The sequence below is a fragment of the Neolamprologus brichardi genome, chromosome 3 (genome assembly GCF_056152115.1).
Source record: "Neolamprologus brichardi isolate AB-2024 chromosome 3, ASM5615211v1, whole genome shotgun sequence".
NCBI lineage: Eukaryota > Metazoa > Chordata > Actinopteri > Cichliformes > Cichlidae > Neolamprologus > Neolamprologus brichardi.
This window is the reverse complement of record NC_142106.1, coordinates 39,704,350-39,728,587: the sequence shown is the minus strand read 5'-3', so window position 1 is coordinate 39,728,587 and position 24,238 is coordinate 39,704,350. Positions and strand designations below refer to the sequence as shown.

General features: G+C 40.9%; 1 protein-coding gene across 5 annotated transcripts; it reads left to right on the top strand.

Annotated features, from left to right (window-relative positions):
• Window positions 1-476: 476 nt before the first annotated feature.
• LOC102785928 (serine/threonine-protein kinase/endoribonuclease IRE1-like) lies at window positions 477-23,402 on the top strand. Of its 5 annotated transcripts, none has more exons than XM_087837607.1 (8): window positions 477-679; window positions 4,493-4,550; window positions 19,257-20,388; window positions 20,494-20,657; window positions 20,736-20,968; window positions 21,333-21,459; window positions 22,269-22,366; window positions 22,527-23,402. In XM_087837607.1, the coding sequence occupies exons 3-8, from the start codon at window positions 19,641-19,643 to the stop codon at window positions 22,636-22,638; spliced, it is 1,482 nt and encodes a 493-aa protein (XP_087693733.1). In that variant the 5' UTR covers window positions 477-679; window positions 4,493-4,550; window positions 19,257-19,640; the 3' UTR covers window positions 22,639-23,402. The 5 variants fall into 5 exon arrangements, with proteins under 5 accessions (XP_087693733.1, XP_087693732.1, XP_087693731.1 ...); XM_087837606.1 differs by lacking the exon at window positions 477-679 and adding an exon at window positions 1,078-1,225; XM_087837605.1 differs by lacking the exon at window positions 477-679 and adding an exon at window positions 1,078-1,225 and having other exon boundaries at window positions 3,658-4,550.
• Window positions 23,403-24,238: the final 836 nt, after the last annotated feature.

Here is a 24,238-nt window from a genome sequence, read left to right as displayed (position 1 = left end):
CCCCCCAGGCCGGTGTGTAACACAAGAGCAGGTGAGACACACATGTTAGTCAAATGGTTGTTTACCAAAAGTACCACCGTATCATAGGTACTCATGCATCTCGTACCTAGTGTTTCTTTTTAGGTTTGTTATTTTTCAAATTCTATATTTATTAAGTTATGCAGGCTTGTTTGCACAAAGAGGCTAAATAATTATATAAACTTTTCTCAATCTAAATAGTGTACTTTGGTAGAATTAAAAAATAAGTGTAGTGCAGGTCTATGATGATTTTTAGTGCTACTATCATCTAGTTCTGATTCTGGTTTGGTTTTGGTTAAGTCCTAAGTATTCCTGATTTTGAACTGTTGTAGTCCTGTTTTAATTCCGGATCAGTTCTGGGTCTGGTTTAATCGGGGTTTAGTCTTCGTGTCTTGATACAGCCCCGACTTTGTTCTGCCTTGCTGCTTAATTAAAAAACTAGTTTAAGGTGTCCTGCAGATGTGATATTTATTTTTCCCTATATGAAGTCATTCTTTTTTGAACATAACTTAAAACAGAGCGTATTAATCTTTCAGTCATTCCTACTAGAGAAAAATCAACCGAGAGCGTGACCGAAGGTTACAGAAGAGAAAACAGATGATGGTTCCAATGCCGGAGAGATTGTCGAACGGAAGAGCCACAGAAGTTCCGTATTGTGAAGGTATTTCGGCTATTTCAAGTCTGACAAAAACAGAGTAGCGCGCACTGTACATTGTGCCGAAAGCAAGTCTGGAAATACAATAAACCGGTGCATGCTCAATCTCTGACTGGAAGTGCTAATTCGGCTTTTGTCAGACTAAAGTAACTGTTAAAACTGTTTGAAAAGCTCAGCAATACAACAAGGAGAGATTGAGAATTTCCTTTTAGTTCTCAGTTTATTTGATATTGACAAAAGTTAGTCGATTTTGTCTGTTCTTCTGTAAAAAAAACTAAGATTTATTTTTAGAATTAATATTTTGTTTCTAAGTGGAATTGACAATTTAGTAGCCTGTGTATAAAAGACCCCAAAGTTCATATAATAGTTTTATTGGTGTTTATACGTTTATATAAGTTCATTTCATGTTCAGTCTTCTGTCAGTTTGGGCCGGCCCACCTTCTAGTGACATCATCCGGTTAGTAAAGTGGGCAGTTTAATGTCGGATGAGCAGTTTTGGTCCGGAGGGGGTGCTCTGATTCCTGGGGAATGTTATGTGTGCGTAAATGACAAGTAAGTAGTGACCTGTGTTGTATTTTCCCTTTGTTTGTGTCAGTACTGTAGTATGTTACCATTTAGGAGCTAATGTAGTCCGTAGTTGGAGCGGTAGGCCACGCATGGAACGCGTGAGTTCACCCTCATTTCAGATACTAATTTATGTTTTTAGCTTACCCCGGTTTAGCTTTGTTGACGCATGTACGGTCGCTCGTATGTCCATAATGTCATTCCTGTGTTATCAGACCTTCTCTTTGTGTTGTATGTGATGCTTGTGATTGTTTACTTTGAAGTAGCGGAGTTTGTAGCGAACAATTAGGTATGATGATTAATAAAATAGCGAACGTAGTTTGACCGGAAGTATGGCGTCCCGCTTGCCCTTCACAATACGAGCACTATAGTGGATTATAATGGCGGACGCTTTTATTGTGTACAACTACCGGAAGTAGTTCCTGTATATTGACGGTGGTTTAACCTCGCACTAATGCCATTTAGTTGCATAGTGTGAGCAGTTCGAAGTGTATTATATTTTTCTGATCTTTATATGTGATTATGTTAACTATATTGTATTATGTTTATATTTGAGTATTTGACTTGTCTATTCTCTTTATTTATCGTTATTTCCCTTGTTTATTTCCTTTGTAGGCAGTGTTGGGACTAACGCGTTATTAAGTAACGCGTTACAGTAACTACGTTATTATTGTGGTAACGAGCACGGTAACTAGTTATTATGCCAAAATCAGGAACGCGTTAGTCGTTACTGGGATTTAGATAGGGTCGTTACTTCGTGTGGTGGCTATCGCGGAGCTTCCACAGATTCTGTAACATTGGCAAGTGGTGGAGGCAGCAGGTGGATGAGGTAAAGGGGACGCAGAAGGAAAAGAGACCCGAGGCGGCCGCCGGTCCAAGTGTGAACTGAACTTCAGGTAAGAAGTTATGACCTGCAGTCTATCTGGGTCAGATATAAACCAAGTTTAGGTGGAGTTTATTTTCGTTGTGCTGACTTTTTCCGTACTGCGTACTAGCTAGCATGACGGAGTTTCTATACAGCTGGGTGGTGCTATGAAGTTAACGATGTTAAACTTTATTTTGTTCATAAGTTATTAGAGTTGCCAACCGTCCCGTCTGGTATTCAGAGAAAATATTACGCGTTTCTTATTGAGGTGAAAAGGAACAGTTTGTCCCGTAATTCAGCTACATTGAAAAAGGCACAAAGCTGGAGTTATTCTGTGTTTGCTGCACAGCTGCCTCTTCTTCTTTCATTCTCCCCCCTCCCTCTCCCGTTTCTACTTCAATCATGAAACTGATCAATGATCAGCTGATCGGCTCTCTTGTTTGTTTATCGCCCACTTTGCGCCAGAAAGAGGAAACCAGCCGATGTCGCGTTAAACAACAGCAGCACGTTTAAGCTTGATCAGCTGTTGTTAGAATTTATTTAATATTAATTTCTAGTATCAGCTGATGTTTGCTGGAGCCACAGCTGTAAAGCTGCTGGTCATGATGTCGGTTTGGTTATCTGGTGAGAGGAAAACATGAAACCAGGAGATGTCCTTACTGAATCATCAGAGCTGAACAGGTGATGGAGAAACAGGTTTACCTTTTAGGTGACATGGATGAGTTGAAGGGAAGTTATGAACTGTTTCTGAGAGACAGATAACACCAGGATCCTTTTTTAGGTAGCTGACAGCTGGTAACTGTGCAGGGGCAGATCTAGCAAAGTTTTGCCAGGGGGGCAGGTAGGGCATTAACAAGGAGAGGTGGGCACAAAGAAATACTTTTCTTTCTTATTATCATTTAAAATGTCTAGCTTTTAAAAAATAATTATCTCAATCTTACAACAAACGATTGATAGATTGATGCATATATACCATCAAAACAGTGTACATCACTGTCACAACAGCGTCTGTTTTCATTCAAAGGCTTTATGATTTTTCCTATAATGGCCGGTCTCTAGTCAAAGTGCCCGGGCCGATTTTTTGTCCCAGTCCAGCCCTGTAAGCAGCTCATCTGCAGTCTGCTGTTACCTACATCTTCCTATTCAGAAGGCAGAATTTCCGAGTTCTGAGTACAATCAAAGCACCACGACTGCAGTTTTTGTGTTGGATGTAAAAGGCGCACATGACGCTGTGACGTAGGCTAGAATCATGGCAGCAGTCAATGACGGTCCAGGCGTGGGATTTCTCTCGTGGAAATATGCACATTATCTTTTCCTTTCTATTGGTAGGTGGCACAGTGCACTTGTGGCAGGTAAGCAAGCTAGAAGACTGGCAAAGTTATGGAAGCAACACATTAACAAGAGAATTCTGAGTAAAACCAAAGTTACTTTCCCTAGTAACTAGTTACTTTGAAAGTAACGAGTAACTTGAAGTAACTGAGTTACTTTTGATAGAAGTAACTAGTAATGTAACTAAGTTACTATTTTAAAGTAACTTACCCAACACTGTTTGTAGGAAACCACACACACCCACCTATGTACACCCGCTGTGTTTACAGCCCCAGAAATTAAGTGGTGACAATAAAGTGCCTCAAACGGAACCTCAAGCTCCCTCCTTCTTTCATACTCTGGGACAACTTGGCCTTAAGTGGTGTTCTGGCCGACACACCGGGGTGACCGTAGTGCTCAAAGACTGAATCAGTGCCACAGCCGTGCCTATCTTTGATATCTCCACTACAGCCTGTTTTGTTTGTTCTTTTTTGAAACTTAAACGCTTTAGCGGCTGCCTTTTGTGTAATTTGCAATATTTGTCTCTATTTATCTGAAAAAGTCTCATGTTCCTTAAGTACATCTACACTGAACTTATTATGGGAAATAATTTAAATCAAAACAAGCTGCTGATTATTTCACATTTTACTTGTGAGCAATGGCATATGGAAGAAATATAGTATCATCAGAATTCAAGTATTTTTAGACATTGAATTTATAACACTGAATTTTTATCCTCCAAATTTCCCTGCAAAAATTCACCTGCAAAAATTCAACTGCAAAAGTGATGAACTTGAATGACCCAAGCCAGAGCAATCAGCACTAGATCGAGTCGAGCGGCTCTCAGCCAATTAAATTACACTGTTTGATCACATGACACCGTTAGCCAGCAGTGTGTCTCCTAAAAGAGAGCTGTTTAAAGGTGAGTGATTAAGTTTTTCTCCTAAATGGAGATCATTACAGAACGCCTAGTCCTACTTAAAATCCCATTTATTTTTATTTTATTTTATCATCTACTCGAACTAAGGAAAACGTTTGACTAACTCAAAGACAATTTCCACGCCTCCCCTGTCTGTCTGCAGAGGCAGTTTTGAATTTAGGAGCAGCAAGATAGAAGCGGCAAACCCTGGCGATTCTCCGGTAAGTATATATTTTTTTTATCTTCAAGTTTGTCTTTTGAAACGTTAATTTTATTTAAATTCGTTGCTCACGTATAAAGTACACAGACGGGGTCTTTGCTCAACTCGTCTGAGGCGTGTCTCACTAAGCGCTACATGCTAGCATCCTGCTAACCGAGCTACCCTTTACATGCTGTGCTTTAGAAAATGGGATACTCATTTTTAAAAAAAAATACTCCGCAGATATTGATAGATAGACGAACACTGCAAATATAATGTTGGAAACGAGAACGGCCTTTGGTGAAGGGGTAAAATACACCATGAATAAAGCCATAGAGTGAATGGCTGCCATGGTTGCAGAACGGCCTGATTTAATGACAAGAATGGGGAAGAGTGAGGTGAAGTGAACCAAAGCCACAAAACACGGTCAGACAAGGCGGCAAAAGGGCAGTGATCTGTCCGTCAGTATGAAGTTGGTGTGTGCTTTGGTGAACAAAAACTCGAGACCGGTAGCAGGAAGATGGGAGACTCGTGTTTCACTGGAATAGTGGTGAATTAAAACATCCTTTGTTGGGGACATTTAGGTGTAAATGCATCCATACAGGCGAGACAGAGGCAGACCAGACAGTGAAGAAAACAAGGCAAATATTAAAATGGAAATATAGGATTAATATAACATACAATTAGGGAAAATGTAAGGAACACAATGTAAATGATATTGTAAAGTCATTAAAAAGGCATACTCTGATTAAAAGAAACATGTAATTGGGTAGGATAATAATAATAATAATAATAATAATAATAATAATAATAATAATAATATTAATATTATTATTATTATTATTATTATTATTATTATTATTTAAAAAAACATGTACAAGATGGGTATGTATACTTGTACCCAGAATTTAACAACTATAAAGTTGTAGCATGTCAGTACCTTACCCCATCCATTATATCCACACTTTCAGAAAAGGATATGGTCAATATCTTTACAAATACTATCTAAACTTAAACGCGATATTCCCTCTGCTTCTTCTGCTTCTTGTATACACCCTCAGGGTTTGTGATCAGCCAGCGGCTGATATGATCATTAATCCTGTAAAATAATATTCTTTCGGTTTATGAATCTGTTTGTGTAGCTGAGATATAATATACTGAGTGTGAACATTCTCAAAACTGTATTGTATATAGTTTATTTTTTTTATTGTGTAAATTTAATTTTTGTAAAACTAAGGTTCCACGTGTCACTGTTGAAGTGGGGCATTAATCAGTGTGACGCCACTTGTAAACGTGTTGCATGTGTGGGGTTTCCCAGCCAGAGCGGCATGGATTCCACACTGGTGAGGCACACTTTCTGCAGCTCCTCTCCCTGTACTAAATTATACGTTTAAATTTGGTGTATTTGTTGTTGCTAAGTATTAGTTCTTATGGCTAAAAGCTCCCAAAGTGTTTTTGATTGTTTTGAACGAGGAAAATAGTAATTGGAACTGCGTTTTATCTGTCACACCATCCGTTTATGTGTTGCTTACTTGTGCTACACAGGAATGAGGAGAGGCCTGCTATTGCTGTGTGACACTGATTTTGCTGCTGCACTTTGTCTTTTAGGTATGTGTAAATGTATAGGTTTTGTTTTATGCGTATAATGAGTTCATGACCTGAGGCTGCACACTGAATAGTATTTTCAGCCATGTTGGGAAAAGTTAAAGTTGTTTGAATATGTATTGTGTGTTTGATCCATCTTAGTGGGGATTTAAAAAATTACAAGTTATTATTAGTGGCTTCATATTTGTCTCTGTTTTACCCCACTATAACATTTGATTTTAAAGTGGCTGTTGTTTTGATAGATTGTATTTTCTTTTATATATTGTAAGCAGAGCGGCATGGATTCCACACTGGAATGAGGAGAGGCCTGCTATTGCTGTGTGACACTGATTTTGCTGCTGCACTTTGTCTTTTAGAGCGGCATGGATTCCACACTGAAATAAATCCAGTTTCCAGCCAGTCTGTGTCTGTTGTCACAACGCAGTCGACCATTTGAAATCTGCTACATAAAAGTGGTGCCGTGACCCGGATTCATCTGATCAGCCGCTGCCGATCGCCGAGGTTGAGCTGGACACTTCTGACACCTGCGATATCAGCCAAATTATCTTGTGGATCCTTTTGAAAAAAAACCTCAGTGTTTTGTTAGTAGGCATTTCTCCAAGATACACGTGTTAGAGTTTAACTGGGCTACATTTACATGTGTTGTATTTTTCTGGGTGATAAGCACTTTCGTATTTTTCTTGTTTCCAATTCTTTTTGTAGTTATTGTTAATTTCCTGTAAGTAACATGACTGGTAGGGGCCAAGGCTCCTTTAACCTTTTCACGCCAGTTGCTGGGAGAGGTTGGAGACTGTCTGGGGCAGATGAAGTTAGGGACAGATCCATAATGTCTCATGATGAGCCATCAGAATCAGATGACATTATCCAAAATAATGCTCATGGGCGCCAGTTTTCAACCCCTGCTTTGAGTGATGACAGCACACACAAGGAGCTACGAGAGCTTATTGGTGAGCTGGGGACTCAGATAGGTGAATCAATCGCTAGTCGGTTATTATCCAGTCAAGTCCCGCTTGGTCCAAACCAGACAGCTCCAACTGAGTCCCCCAAAGTTAAGAGCCCTGATACCACTCTCGACCTCTCCAAAATGAACCTAGTGGTCAGACAAGATATCAAAGACCCACCTATGTACCGAGGTGATGATGCAGATAAGTACTCTGTTCATGAGTGGATAGATATGATGGAAGTGTATTTGGAGAAGAGAGGGTTGTCTGGAGCCATGCAAGTGGATGAAATCTTGAACCATCTCCTCGGCAGAGCTAAAAACATTGTTAGGGTGGGTTTGAAAAGTAACTCATCTTCTGGTGCAGTGACCAACCCTGAGACCATCTATGCCATACTCAGGCGTTATTTTAGTGATAGCCCTGGTTCTTGTCAACCACTGGCTGACTTCTATGCCACCCAAGCAGTTGCAAAAGAAACACCAGTAGACTATTGGGTGAGACTTAATATCGCTGCTGAGACAGCTGACAGGCACTTACAGCGCCAGGGAGGCAAAATGGAGAACATGGAGGCAGAAATAGCCATGATGTTTATCAGAAACTGTCCTGATCCCAGCCTCGCCTGTGTCTTCAAATGTAAGCCCATCAGTAAATGGACAGTAATGGAAGTTCAGGAAGCCATTGATGAACATCAAAGAGAGTGTCATGTAAAAAAGAAGAGTCTGAGCTCTGCCAGACCACATCCCCTCCTCGTGGCCACTGCAACAACCACAAGTGAATCACCTGAACTTGAACTGAACCATGCCCAAGTAGGTACAGTAAAGTGTTCCCTAGATAACCCGGTTAAGACCACTGGAGTTGTCGCTTCCGATTCAAGTGCTCTAGACCGCGTGCTCAGTATGCTAGAGAGGGTGCTAGAGCGCACTAACCAGCCTGCCCATCCCGTAATCAAACCACAGCCTCCAGTCTCAGCCAGGTTCCCTTCATGCCAGGTTTGTGGTAATAGCTCACATTCTACACGCACTCACTGCATGAGAGAAAGGAGATGTCTAGGTTGTCTGGAGGTTGGGCATCAGAGAAAAGACTGCCCCAGAGCAACTGAGCCCATTACCCAACAAAGCAGTCCCCAGGGAAACTAGGATGCTTGCACTTGAGAGGGGACAGTGTGAGCGAGGAGTGTGAGACCCTCAATCCCAGTGATGACATACAGACTGTATACAAAGAAAGCTTGAAATGTGCCCCACCTGGTACTGTTGTACTTTCCCAGAACATAGTAAGACTTGATGAAGCAGACAGCCTATTTTACACGAATGCATTGGTGAATGATAAAGTCTCTTTGCAGGCTCTTCTTGACACAGGTTCCATGGCGTGTACTTTGAGCGAAGAGGCGGAGCAAGAGTTAAAGAGCGCTGGGGTTGCACTGGAATTAAGCGACATTCGCACTGACATTATGCTAGTGGGCTGTGGTGGAGTTCAGGTTAAACCCAAATGTATATGTGAGCTGAAGATGGAGGTGTATGATTGTACGTTCAGAGTGCCTGCTCTAGTGGTCCCTGGTCAGAAAGATCAGTTAATTTTGGGGACAAATGTCATCAAACACCTTCTCAGACACTTCAGGCTGTCTCCCCATTTTTGGCAAGTCCTGAGTAAACCCGAATCAGCAGAAGCGCCCGAGATAGTGCAGTTTCTCAATATGCTGTCTGGCATCAATAGGTGGAGGGGTGACAAAATGCCAGATGTCATTGGCACTGTCAAACTAGCTCAGGCAGTTACTCTACTCCCCAAGCAAGAACACCTTGTATGGGGCAGACTACCAGCATCATCACCCCTCTCTGAGGGCAGTGCCATTCTGATTGAACCACCAAAATCTCAGACTCATAAAAAAGGTGTCATTGTCTGCAGAACTGTGGTTTCTATGAGTGGCGATAGGTGGGTCCCTGTTCGAATCCTGAACACCTGCGATAAACCTATCACACTGAGACGAAACACTAAGGTGGCAGATGCCTCCACTTGTGTAGCTGTTGAAGATCTTGAAGTGGCTTCTGATCAAAATCCAGGTGAGACACTTAAAGTCCAGAACCAGACAGTGTGTAGCGACACACAGAGTAGCTCTCCCTCTTCCACTAGCTTTCGTGACAGCCTGCAGAAGGTGGGGTTGGAAGATTTAGATCTCGACTCTTGTGAAGTCTCAGACCACTGGAAGGCTCAGGTACTACAGCTGATCCACAGATATGAGGATGTTTTTTCCAAGAGTAAACTAGACTGTGGGCTGGCAAAGGATTTTGTCCATCGCATCCACCTGTCTGATGACCGGCCATTCAGACTTCCCTATCGACGCGTCCCCCCAGGGCAGTATCACAAGTTGCGACAGGTGCTCACAGAGATGGAGGAGCGTGAACTGATCCGCAAATCCAACAGTGAGTGGGCGTCTCCACTGGTACTGGTATGGAAAAAGAATGGAGATCTCAGAATATGCGTTGACTACCGCTGGTTGAATGCACGCACAATCAAGGATGCCCATCCTTTGCCCCACCAGTCAGACTGTTTGGCAGCCCTGGGAGGTAATGCAATTTTCAGTGCCATGGATCTCACCTCTGGTTTCTACAATATTGAGATGGCAGAGGAGGATAAAAAACTAACGGCATTTACAACACCAATGGGGCTCTACGAGTTTAACAGACTCCCCCAAGGCCTGTGCAACAGTCCGGCAAGCTTCATGCGTCTCATGATGGGCATATTTGGTGACCAGAATTTCCTAACCCTGCTGTGCTACTTGGACGATTTGCTTGTTTATGCACCCAGTGAAGCAGAGGCTCTCAGGAGGTTAGAGATTGTGTTTAGCAGACTACGTGCTCACGGACTGAAGCTAGCTCCTAAAAAATGTCATCTGCTTAGGAGGAGTGTGAGATTTTTGGGTCATGTTGTGACTGAATGTGGGGTTTCGACTGATCCTGACAAGGTTAAGGCGATCACTGCTATTTCAGAGGCTGACCTCATGATGGAGGATGGGGTTACGCCATCTCAGAAGAAGATAAAGTCATTTTTGGGCATGGTAATGTATTACCAGCATTTCATACAAGACTGTTCTAAGATTGCCAGGCCCCTTTTCACCCTGACTGCTGCTCCGAAAGGAAAAAAAGTAAACGCCCGAGGTGCTGCTTCTTTCCGGAGGCTCAGCCCAAGTGACTGGAGAAAGGAACATGTTGACTCGTTTGAACACCTGAAGGCTGCACTCCTTGGCTCTGTTGTGCTTGCTCACCCTGATTTCAACAAACCATTTATCTTGTCAACAGACGCTTCACAGGACGGTTTGGGTGCTGTATTGTCACAGGTCCAAGAGGGCGAGAGTAAAGCACGTCCCATTGCATTTGCCAGCAAGGCCCTTGCCCGTGCACAGAGAAACTATCCCGCCCATCGTCTTGAGTTTCTGGCACTAAAGTGGTCTGTCTGTGACAAATTTAGCCACTGGCTGAAGGGGCATAGCTTTACAGTCTGGACAGACAATAACCCTCTAACATATATTCTCACAAAGCCTAAGCTTGATGCATGTGAACAAAGATGGGTGTCAAAGTTGTCCCCCTACAATTTCAGCATCAAGTATATTCCTGGCAGTAAAAATGTCGTTGCAGATGCACTGAGCAGGCAGCCGTTCATTCATAACCGTGTTAGTCAGAGACTCATGAGTGAACCCTATGCAACTCTGTTAGAGGAGTCACAACAAGTCAAAGAAATCTCAGTTCAGGATGCATTCAGGCTCAGTGCCAACCACCAAAGTGTTGAGTGTTTAGCCCCTGCAGAGAGTCTAGGATGTTGTTCCCTGACTAATGATGAAGTTTCCGCAGTTTTCACAGGTCACACTGAGTGGGACCAAGGTCCAAAACAGAGAGCAATCTCCTGGTTGTCTCAAGAGCTAGATCGGCTTCCCTCACTAAGCCAGAACACCTTGTCTGCCTTCTCACTTCAGGAGCTACAGGAGGAGCAGAGAGCAGATGTGACACTGTCCCAAGTCATTCCGTTTGTTATACGTGGTCGACGCCCATCACGTAGAGAAAGAGCTCACCTGTCACATAAAGTGCAAAAGACAATGAAACAGTGGGAGAAATTGAAAATGCTGGATGGTATCCTGTACAGAGTGAGTAAAGACCCGCTCACTGGCAAAAAGCGCCATCAGTATGTGATTCCATCCACATTAATCAGTCAAGTCCTGTCAGGTGTCCATGATGATGCTGACCATCAGGGTCAAAGCAGAACTCTGTATCTAGCTAGGCAGAGATTTTTCTGGATCAACATGGAGCATGACATCCGTGAGCATGTCAAGTGCTGTAAACGTTGTGTTATCAGTAAGACACTTGAGCCTGAAGGAAGGGCCCCTCTTGAAAGTATTAAAACTACCAGTCCTCTTGAGCTTGTCTGCATAGACTTCTGGTCCGCGGAAGATCACAAAGGCAAGAGTGTGGATGTTTTAGTAGTGACTGATCATTTCACCAAGATGGCCCATGCTTTCCAGTGTTCAGATCAGACGGCAAAACAAGTTGCGCGTCAGTTGTGGGACAGATATTTTTGTGTCTATGGCTTCCCTCAAAGGATCCATTCAGATCAGGGTGCCAGTTTTGAGAGTGAGTTGATTCAAGAGTTGCTGCAGGTAGCTGGAGTGCAAAAGTCAAGAACAACACCTTATCACCCTATGGGTAATGGTCACACTGAAAGGTTTAACAGAACCTTGGGAAATATGATCAGAGCCTTACCTCCAAGAGAGAAACACAAATGGCCTCAAATGCTGCAGACACTGACTTTTATCTACAACTGTACTGCTCATGAGTCCACTGGCTATGCACCGTTCTTCCTAATGTACGGGCGTGTCCCCAGGTTACCAGTGGATGTCATGTTCCACAATGTTGCAAGGGACAATGATGTAGCAGATTATGACAGTTATGTAAAAAGGATGAGAGATGACCTCAGAGAAGCACTCACACTGGCTCAAACTAACACCGGAATCAGTCAGCAGCGTCAAACAGACCTGTATAACAAAAAGCAGAAAGGTGCTGACATTGAGGAAGGGGATCGTGTTCTTTTGGCAAACAAGGGCGAGCGGGGCCGTAGGAAGTTAGCTGATAGATGGGAGTCGACCATCTATACTGTGGTCTCCAAGAACCCCACATGCCATACGTATCGCATCAGGAATACCAAGAGTGGACAGGAGAAAGTTGTCCATAGGAACTTGCTTTTGCAAGCTAATTTCCTGCCCATTGAATCTGAGGGTGAACCAGAGATGTCTTTTGCCAGTGAGTCAGAACTCGGCCAGGGGCAGAGTCAATCTGATGGAGAATCTCCTGTTGCTGATTCTGAGGTTGACTGTACTGAACGCACAGCTCACTGGGTAGCTAAGATGGCAGATAATTGTGTCCCAGCTCTTAGAGGACCCCAAGAGAGTGACAGTGTTGGGGACAGTATCTGTGCGCAGTTTGATGATGAGGAGCATCAGGACAGTCACAGTGTTGACAATGAAGTAGCTGCTTACCCTGAAGTAGATGATGACAATGGCAGCAGGGTTTGCGCTACCCCAGTTGAGGAAAGAGCACCACCAAGTACCAGTTATCCTGAAAGTCAGCCAGCCAGTGAGGTTGGGAGCCTCAAGAAACCTGGCAGTGTGCCCTCAAGTAATGCAGTGGGTCAGATCAGGACAAGAGTGGGCCGAATGGTGAAGCCTGTGAATAGGCTGATCCAAAACATGACACAAAGGAACCTACAAACAGGCAATGTGGTCAGCAGCTTTGCCAAGAATCTGTTTCTGTGAGGACTACTTGTTCTATATATTAGGTGATCTTCATGTTGGACGTCAACATTTATTTTGAGATTGTTTCAAGCTCAGGGTAATATTCATTACATAGTAGCTGTCATTGTATTGTTTGTTCAGGATAGTGTATAAGGCACTTTCTCTTGCGAGTAAACATTAGGGGGTCTGGCCAGCTTTCTTTTGTCTACTCTCCCAATGAGTTGGGAAACACATTTGTTGCATGTATCACCAGTAAATTTGCAGATCACTGACAGTTATGAATTGTTATTTGCGATGCTCAGTTGCTCACCCTTACCTAACGAATTTTGAGAAGTTCAGGGGGGAGTATGTAGCTGAGATATAATATACTGAGTGTGAACATTCTCAAAACTGTATTGTATATAGTTTATTTTTTTTATTGTGTAAATTTAATTTTTGTAAAACTAAGGTTCCACGTGTCACTGTTGAAGTGGGGCATTAATCAGTGTGACGCCACTTGTAAACGTGTTGCATGTGTGGGGTTTCCCAGCCAGAGCGGCATGGATTCCACACTGGTGAGGCACACTTTCTGCAGCTCCTCTCCCTGTACTAAATTATACGTTTAAATTTGGTGTATTTGTCGTTGCTAAGTATTAGTTCTTATGGCTAAAAGCTCCCAAAGTGTTTTTGATTGTTTTGAACGAGGAAAATAGTAATTGGAACTGCGTTTTATCTGTCACACCATCCGTTTATGTGTTGCTTACTTGTGCTACACAGGAATGAGGAGAGGCCTGCTATTGCTGTGTGACACTGATTTTGCTGCTGCACTTTGTCTTTTAGGTATGTGTAAATGTATAGGTTTTGTTTTATGCGTATAATGAGTTCATGACCTGAGGCTGCACACTGAATAGTATTTTCAGCCATGTTGGGAAAAGTTAAAGTTGTTTGAATATGTATTGTGTGTTTGATCCATCTTAGTGGGGATTTAAAAAATTACAAGTTATTATTAGTGGCTTCATATTTGTCTCTGTTTTACCCCACTATAACATTTGATTTTAAAGTGGCTGTTGTTTTGATAGATTGTATTTTCTTTTATATATTGTAAGCAGAGCGGCATGGATTCCACACTGGAATGAGGAGAGGCCTGCTATTGCTGTGTGACACTGATTTTGCTGCTGCACTTTGTCTTTTAGAGCGGCATGGATTCCACACTGAAATAAATCCAGTTTCCAGCCAGTCTGTGTCTGTCGTCACAACGCAGTCGACCATTTGAAATCTGCTACATTTGCATGGATTTCTTAATCCGTTTCCACTGTTAGCAGAAGTTGTGCATGCAATTTTGGTGTGCTGCTCTCCAAGACTACAAGCGGCGTTAAAGTTGGAAGTAACTGGCCGATGTTCCACTGTTGAAGATCAGCTGTGCCCATTTGTTGCACATTGTGGGAATGGAGAAGTTGAGGCCCTTGCAGGCTACCCACAATTTCCCCAAACTGAGCGATTATACATCTTGATCCCATATTTGTATCTTGTGTCACTAAAAATACATTTTATTTTAATTTTATACATTGATTAATGACCTGCAGAATCTCCTTATATTAAGTGATTCATAATTGTCACTTTATGCTTTCTCCATCTCTAAAGTGATGACATCCTTGCATTACATCCTTTAGGGCAGGCAGGTTTCTGAGAGAGAACAGGCAGATTTACACTATAACTAGTGATGGTGAGATAAAGCCTCATGATGAACTGAAGCTTTCCACCCAATTGGTCGACTCATGGTTCGAAGCATTGTGATGATTCATTTGCTCTACTGCGCCATCAAGTGGACAATTCAAGTGAAGGCTCTGTGATTATAATGATGTGTAAACCTCTAAACTGAATAAATAAATTGTTTTCTTGGTTATTTATCCTGAATATTGTCTCAGTATGTGTGATACAAAAGAGAAAGTGGAAACTATCAGGACAGAGTTTTGGTATGTTTGTGTAACTGTTAGCCTCAGATAGTCAGTCAATAGTATAATTCAGATCATAGATCAGTACATTTGCATATTTTTATAACTATAAAAAGAAAGCTGACACTTTCGAGACTTTATCTAATGTGTAAGCATCACAGCAGATGCCTTAGATTAGAATCAGTGAGCTGTCGGCTTTCAGCCCCGACCGTGTCCGCGCTGTCTGGAGAGAAAGGCAACATTTCACTGATTCTGACGCGTCAGCGCTTTGTGTTTTTGCACGTTGCACGTCTTTGTGCAGAATTGGTGTACCTGCTCTCATTTACTGTTTTAGCTGGTGGTGGTTGAAATGTAGTAATATTCATATTAAAAATCGATTCAGGATTTTAATGAATCGATATCACGTTATCCAAGCTAGAATCGATTTTAATCGATAATCAAAACCCGCTCCTAGTACCTGTGTAATCATGCTTATGTACATCTGGATAATGACACAAACTAGTATTTGGCTCTTCACTTTTTAATAAACTAAAAGACAGAAATCAGATTATAGGATCTGTAGTGTTGTTTATTTATATTATGGTGCTTATCATTTGTGATATTTATTACTGTGTGCATACTTTATTAGGAGAGATAAAATAAAATAAAAAATCTCTTCCTTCCTGGTTCCATCGAAGAAGAAATGCTCAAGTAACTATGTAACACTTACGTAATCCAATTCCACAACACGGTGTGATGGGAAATCAGCTGTGTTTTTCTGCCCATTTTATTTCGAATCTGGCGCGAACCGGTGAACCAGTCCCTGAATCAGTCACGTGGTACGGACTGCCCGCGAGGCCTCGAACGTCACTGCATACGTAATCAAAGCAAGCCTCGATACGCGCTTCACAGACATGCCCCCGAGATTACCCGACACACGATTCGACGCTTCGACACACAGGACACATCACTACCTTTTGCACGGTACGTTTTGCAAAATAATCCCTATGTTCGCGTAAAAACTGCACACGTTGTAGACCTGTTTTTACTCACCGTCACAGGATTTCAAGTTTACTTAAGACGAGGATAAGTCTGAACAAAGTGCACGTGTTGTCGAAGTTTGATCGCCTTTAGTGTTCTTGGCCTCCTCCCGTTGCGCATCCTCCTGATATTTTTACAAGTGCGTATATGTTTAGTGTATAATCTTACACATATTTGCGTTTTCATAAAAAAAAAAAAAACTTACAACAAACCTTAAACAGGAAATGTGAAGGGGGAGTAACGTCTCTAAATCGCAACAGCATTTCTCTGGTCTCATTCTGTTTTGAGACATCATTACTTAAAGAACCGACAAATATGGCGACTTTTTCTGGTGTTAATAGAGAGTTATGACGACATATCGCTCTCAACGAGCAGCGGGTGCTGCTGTGGGCACCTCGCCCGTGCCAAAGCGCTCACAGGCGCCTGACCTTGAGTCCTCACGGACAAAATGTTCTACTTTAACTGTTTTACTGTTTACTTTACAAATTCTTTTTACACATACAAATCCTGATTTAAAAGTACAAAACTGATTTACTATACAAAATATTTATGACCACAATTTGAGCCCATATAAAACTACTTAAAAAGATATATATACACACACACACACAAACTAACTCTGCCAGACTGCCTATTTTGGGTCACTTTTGCCGCTGTTCTGACAAAACGTCCTACTTTGTCAAAACATCCTACCATAGTGTGAATTTATAGTCTTGTCTATCAGTCCGTGCTACCTTATCAGAATATGCTACCTTATGTGGTTTATGCCTCCATCGTACATATCTGTAGGTAGGACTTTCTAATGGCCAAATCACACTTAAAAACATGCCTCCAGCACACATTCATCTAATGTTAACACAGAATACAAGGAGAAATAGAGGGGAAAAGACAGGTGTTTTTTATTAGAACTTGTTACATGTTTTCCTCACATTATTTTTTCATTTATATTCTAGGTTGCTCTCCTTATATTTTGCACATTCAAAATGTGCCCATCTTTGGCAAGAATCACACTGCACCTGGAAAGGAGAAATAAATAGCTCATATTCTTTTTGGTAAATACTATTAGATAACATTTTAAACATGATTAGCAAGTAATGATACTAAGACTTACGTGTTTTTTTTGTTTGTTTGTTTACCATTTCAATCATGCTGCGGTCAGCGTCAGCATCTAACATAGAGCAAACAATGCAGTAGTCCTCAGTGTTCCCCGAAACACATTCATGGCCATTTGCTTGTAATCAAACATTATTTCTTGAATAATTAAAAAATAATAGTACAGTTTTTCCAAAAATACTTCATGGCAAATTAGTCTCCTGATTTTTTTTTTTTTAATTAGATTTTAAGAAAGATCTTATCACTTAGCACAGTACAAATACTTTTCAAACACTTTCTGATAAGTATATTACTGGACAATAAAACGATTATCACTCAATGAACAAGTATGTGGTGCAATATTACTTTTTTTGACATAACAACGGAGCGTGGTGTCTACTAATTGCAGGAGGACTAAAATTAATTGAGAAGGTTTATGCTGTATGCAAGTTTACAGAAGTTTAGAACCACTAAATCAAGACTTGGAATATGACTTCAATTAAGACTCAAAATTGGAGTATTTGTGCACAAAATACAAAACGCATGTTAGCTTGAAAAGTTAACAAATTCACAACAGCTTAAGGAAAACAATTATTAACTGTAATAAAGAAGTAAACTTTTTTTTCGCACCCAGAAGATCGGCACGAGATCGGGGTAGGATCAGATTAGGGCTGGGCGATATATCGAGTTTTTAAAAAATATCGATATATTTTCATACGAGATATAAGATGTGACAATATCCTTTATATCGATATAGTCTATGTTACGTTATAACTATACTTGTGGAGCCACAAGTTTGCCTCTCTTTCGTCCACTTTTGTCTCTGCGCAACGTTACTCGGCCTCGCCTCTCCTTCACTGAACACAACTCCCCCTCCTCCCCCATAGCTTCACCTGCAAGCAGCGACAAGATGGACACGGCAAATCTCCGTTAGCGAGTTGTGGGGCTGGACGGCGTCAACGTGTTAGCGAGCTAACCGCGCTAACGAGCTAACCATGCTAACGACATGCAGCCCACAGGGGCTGCACGGCCTAAAATCCCTTCATTTTCTCAAAAGTTGACAGCGCGCCTTATGTATGAATTCTGGTTGTGCTTACTGACCGCGAACCGATTTTAGGTGGTACACGGCGCTCAGCAATCTGTCAAAAAATGTTTTAGTACGACTTTGGTAAGCTACGGAGCTGCAGCGCTTGATAGATTGTCGGAGCATTACGGCTACCGTAGTCTGGAGCCTCGTGGAGTGATACGTACTGTGCTTCAACGCAATATTACCGTATTGTGTGTGTATAAGGGCCATAAATGGCACCTGTCAAGAGACATGGTTACAAAGAGGATTTCAAACTCAAGGCTGTCAGTCACGCAGTAGAAGTTGGGAACAGAGCAGCTGTGAAATCTGTCTTTGTTATTATGCTCAGCGTCTGTTAGTTTACATTTTGACTGCACAATTATGAGCTTTTTGTTATGCACAAAAACAACATTGTTTTCTTTTATTTATGGAGCATGATTATTTAATAAATGCTCATAATTTATTTTTGAGTAATTTCTTCATGTAAATCTATGCTGTATGTAAATAAAAATGCCTGTGTGTCATCTGGGACACAGTGTGACTAAGAACTCTCTTTTTGTTCTTAACTTATGGCTTTAAAAAAATATCGAGATATATATCTTATATCGCCAACCAGCTAAAAAATATCGAGATATGAATTTTGGGTCATATCGCCCAGCCCTAGATCAAATAATAGTCGTGTACTATTAACACCGGAAACATGGCCGTTTTGGGTTGTACACATGCACAGTAACCACAAGTAGCACCCTACAGGTAGGGTGTTTTGTCAGAACACTGGTCCCAAGCCCAGATAAAGTTGGAGGGTTAGAATTGTGACATTAAAAAAACAATAATTGCTAAAAGAAATTTAATTTGTACTTCTAAATATATTCTAAATTGTTTTAGGGCGTTTTTTACTCACTTTGTCTCTTCCGCAATGTTATTTCTCTTTCCTACAGCGTCTGTTACAATTGCATAGGTATGACCAATTAAACAAATTAGGCAATGATGTCACTTAGCGAATTCTAGCGAGTTTTAGGACAGCAAATAGTCATTTTTCTTACTGAGGAATTGGCAACACTGGTTCTTGTTCCTTATTGCTGAGAAACACATGGTAAGGGCAGCATGGGAATGTAATCAGATGCTATTCACTCTGAATTATCAGGCTGGAATGCTGTAAGTTTCTTTATACGACAGTTTATACAGATAGGTTTGGATATTAATGTATATTTTGATGAAATTAATGTTTTAGTGAGAGCAATGCACTTTATTAATGTGAACATGCTTTATCTGTTGAGATGGTGTTTATTTTCTGTCATTTCAGTTTTCACCACATGTTCATGAAGACAGTTAAACAAGCTGCAACTAAACTCCAAGATCTTCATTTGTGGTTTAACTCTGTGTCACCAACATCCTTGTTGAAAACACTACAGCTACAGTTCCACAAGTACTGAAAGTGCTTTGCTTAAAAGAGAGACCTGGCATCTGTGCATCAGTACTACAAACACTGTATGTGATAATACAGAAAACAAAAGGCACAAAGGACTGGCACGTCAACTTTTTAGAGAACTTATGCAGAACAGTTGCCCCTTTTGCAAATGAGCAGCACTCCACTGAGATCAGTGAGATTCTGTCAGTTGAACAGGTAGCTAATATTTTCAAATCAGTGATAACTTCAGTGCCTGAGGACATACTGACATCTGTAGAAATGATAATTTTTGAAGCGCTGAAAAAGGTGGTGAGAAATGTGAAAGAATATCTAACCAAACCAAACTCAGAATGTAAGGGAAACGCAGTCTCAACTTTAGGCAAGAAGAAGAAAAAGAAGAAGAAGAAAAAGACAGAAAAGCAAGAAGACCTAAATGATAAAGTTTCCACTGCAACAACTGATCCAACAGCAAAGGTTCCTGTTTTAGAATCAACTTCAAATCGAAAGCCTTTTGACTACAAGACCAATAAAAAGTCAGAAAAACAAAACTGGCTTTCAATCAGCAAGAGGTGGAAGGAGGAAGTGGAGAAACTCGCTGGCACAGATGACAGTAAAATATCCAGAATCAAAGGCATTCTTTATGTGAATAATGCGGACTTCAGAATAGCGAAGGGAAGCGATGGTACTGAAGTCTTCTTGGGGCTGAGAGAGGACGGCACAGAAGTTGCCATTAAGAGAATGTCTAAAAGCAACTATGAAGTGCTGAAGAACGAAGAAGGAATCCTACGACTCCCTGAACTCGATCATCCTTATATCGTACGATATGTTGATGCTGCAGAGGATGAGAACTTTGGATATCTTTGTCTGCAACTTTGTGAATACACCCTGGAAGAATATATCAAGAATGAACGTGACCCACTGATGTTAAAGAAACTTGTCAAACAAGTTCTTGAAAGTCTAAAGGTGCTTCACTGTGGAAATCCTAAAATTCTTCACCGAGATCTCAAACCCCAGAACGTTTTGATTGGTAAGACATGTTTGAAATTCAGAGAAAAACTAAACAAAACATATGTCTGGTAAATATAAATTAATGATTTGGTTTCATGAGTTTTGAATGTCATTCCTCCTGCAGATGTTACTGGGAGGGCAAGATTAGCTGATTTCAGCATAAGCAGACGCTTACCCGAAGACCAAACAACTCTACGTACACGCAGGGCAGGAACCAGATGCTGGATGGCCCGAGAGACTTTAGCAGAAGAATCTGTGATATCATACAAGTCAAGCACAGACATCCAGGTAATACAGGTCCATAAAAACTTGATTGACTGAAAGATGCCTTGGTAAAAATACCTAAACTGATGTGTTACTGTTAAGGTGGCAGGCATGCTGATCTATTATATCCTCTCTGGAGGCCACCATCCATTTGCTGACTTGGACTTTAAATCCTTTAAATGTGAGTCAAACATTTATGATGGGAAGTACAGTTTGGATCATGTTCAAGATGTGGTGGCAAAGGATCTCATTGAGTGGATGATCAACAAAGAACCGAAGGACAGACCCAAAGTAGAAGAATGCTTAAACCATCCCTTCTTCTGGACTCCGAAAGAGTAAGGAAGTCATGCTGTAACATAATCTGTGATTTCTAGTTTCACTTTATTAAATTAGGAATAGATTTGCTAATGAGAGCCTAAACTGTGAAGGGTTTTCAATCATTTTCCAAGACAAAGAGGAAAAAGTTTTCAGTCTATTGCTAGGCTTAATCCATATGTTGGGAAAATAAGGTCAAACTGTCTTGTACTCAGACAGGCATGTTAACATTGGGAGCAAATACTAAATTCTTTTCCTACACTTCTGTTCTTGTATTTCTAAGCAAGACTCTTTTGTGCCGCTCCTGTTATTATTCAACATTTTCTTCTTAGTTTTTTTTGTTGTTGTTGTACTTATAAAGCATAATTTCAACTTTATTTCCAGGAAGTTTGAATATTTGAGAGAGACCGGCAACAGAGAGGAGGTGGAAAACTGTCGAAAGGCTGATGAAAAGCTGATTGCTTCACTAGAAGCATGTGCTAATGGATCCTTCAAACTGTGGAAAGAAAAGGTGATTTACAGATGATGGGTCAAACTTATGTATTTCTAAGGCTACGTTCACACTGCAGGTCTTAATGCTCAATTCCGATTTTTTGATCAAATCTGATTTTTTTGTGTGCTCGTTCACACTACAAATAAAATGCGACAGCAAACGCGCTCTTGTGTGAGCGCTCAAAGCGGCCCGCATGCGCAAAAGAAGACTTCACACACAACGCGCTCTGTTTAGACCCAGAGCAAACAATATTGTTTGACTGATGGCCTTAATATAAAGACTTCGGACTTCACGTTTCCCAATTTTTGCTTTAAGTTATTTTGTTATTTACATAATAATGTAAATAACCTAATAATTATCCTTATTGCTGTTTTAGAGGAGCGGTGCTTCAAAGGATAGTTGCAGATTTCTGTCAGAATCTGCAGATTATACAGTACAAATAAAATGTTCACGTTTCTCCAACGTCGTCTTCCCAGCAGTTTCACCGGATGGCCAGGGAGCGTTCGCGATGTCTTCTTGGGCGCTTCTCCGGCGCTGATAATTGGCGTCTGTCTTGTGTCAGTGACGTAAAAGACGGATTTAATGCGACTTGACCATTCACACAGCGGTCGCTTTCTAAAACATCAGATATGTATCGGATTCAGTACCACATATGAAAGTGACCCAGGTCGGATTTGAAAATATCGGATTTGTGCCGTTCACACTGTCATACCATGATCGGATATGGGTCGCATAGGGTCAAAAAAAATCGGATTTGATGCGCTTTCGCCTGCAGTGTGAACGTAGCCTTAGTTCCAGTTCATGACCACTATGTTTTGTTGTTGCAGTTTCCCCGGAAGCTGGTTAAGGAGATGGATGGCAGAAAGCCGTACCCTGAAACCACACTGGGATTACTGCGCTTTATACGCAATTTCAATGAGCATAAGTAAGTTAAACTAAGTTAAAAGTGATTAATTAATGAACACACATCTTTGTATGGGTATATATTAATTTCTTGGAATTACATGAACAAATCAGAAATATTTCTGATACTATGATAAATTTGGAATCTTACTACTCATTAATAAAACTTTCCTTTTTCACAGGCGCAAGAAATTTCCTCACATTGATGTATTGGAGTTATTTCCTGATCTCTTTGGGTGTGTTTACAAGTTTACCAAGATACACGGCTGGAATATAGAGACACCCTTGAAGTAAATGTTGCAAAAAGAAGATTTGGTAAAAGGACTAGAGGTTGTCGTCCCTGATAATGCCTTGCTTTAAATGGCGAGAATATTGATGGATGGCTGATATGAGGAAAGGCAGCCCAGAAACTTTACCGACAGCACATTGCTGTGTGCCTCAACTTTCAGTCTTTTACCCAAGCTAATCTCCCTTTTTTCGGGGGGGGATCATAGATTAGTGGATTATAGATGGCAGACAGTTGGTGTCGTAAACCACCGCCTCTGTTCAAAGATGGTCACAGTGGACATAGATGGCTTCTTTCACTCCTCTTTCAAGCCATCTGTCCTCTCTGTCCAAAATGTGAACGTTTGCATCCTCGAAAGAGTGACCTTTGTCCTTTAGATGCAGATGGACAGCTGAGTCTTCTCCTGTGGAGGTGGCTCTTCTATGTTGTGCCATGCGCTTGTGAAATGGCTGTTTGGTCTCTCCAATGTAGAGGTCTGGGCATTCCTTGCTACACTGTACAGTATACACCACATTGTTAAGTTTGTGTTTTGGGGTTTTGTCTTTCGGGTGAACCAGCTTGAACCAACTTGAGTTGATCCCCGGTTAGACCCTCCTGACTTGATTTCCTGAATGCTGCAGTTTTATTGTGGGGGATGTTGATTCCTGTGCATGAGAGTTTCTATAGATAGGTGTAAATATGGGCTGTCTGGATACACGAATGTGATGAGGTTGCGTGCCATACAGGGGTAAAGCGGTGGGGGGATGGGGAGAGGGGTTCACATGATGTGTTTTCTGTTTTGCTCACCTTTTTTTTTTTTTTTTTTTTTTTTTTTTTGAGTTCTTTGTTTTTTGTTTTTTTTTTTAAAAATCTATAATTGTCAATGTTGTTATGTTATTATTATTATTATTATTATTATTATTATCATGCTTGTGTTTTCGGATGTCTGAGGTTATACTTAAAAAGGAATAGATACAAGAGTGTGCACCTGGGAGTGCTTCTGTGGTCACAACGGCCTGCCATGTTGTGGGTATTTGTTGATACTTGCTCTGTCCCATAGTTGTGAGTTTTCTGTTTGGTTTTTTTGCTTTGTTTGTTTGTTTTTGTTTGTTTTCCAATTTAAAAATGAAAATGAAGCTTAGGAAAAAAAAGAAAAAAAAACTATCACTTTCTATGCGTAGTTTTGTTGTTTGGAAAAAAAAAACATTTCAATTTTTGAAAAGTTATATGTAAAATGTCAACTGTATACTAGTATTATCTACTTTGGCAACTTTTTTGTACATGTATTTTGAATTAAAGTGAATTTCATTTCAAATTTACCAGATTTATTAGAGCTTGTATGTTTTATTAAAGATTTTATCTCATTTTATTATTGTAAAAAACTGCAAATTTACTGTTTACTTGCTAAATAATTGTTTTTGTTTTTTTAAATGGAAAGATCTGCTCTGTCAGTCAGTCCGGATAGTCAAAATCAGGCTTCGGCCTACTGTACATGCTGAATTTCATTTAATTGAATTCAATTCAAAACATAGTAGCTGGCAAATCTGAAAAGTGAAACCAAAAGTGAAGTGTCTTGTACCTGCTTTCTTTCTCAAGGCCAGGGGTGAGTAACTTGACTGGCTTTAAAAT

Coding starts and splice junctions, on each gene's coding strand:
- LOC102785928 (XM_087837607.1), top strand. CDS start 19,641: ATGATAATTTTTGAAGCGCTGAAAAAGGTGGTGAGAAATGTGAAAGAA. Junction 20,389..20,493: donor ACCCCAGAACGTTTTGATTG/GTAAGACATGTT, acceptor TTCCTCCTGCAG/ATGTTACTGGGAGGGCAAGA. Junction 21,460..22,268: donor TCAAACTGTGGAAAGAAAAG/GTGATTTACAGA, acceptor TTGTTGTTGCAG/TTTCCCCGGAAGCTGGTTAA.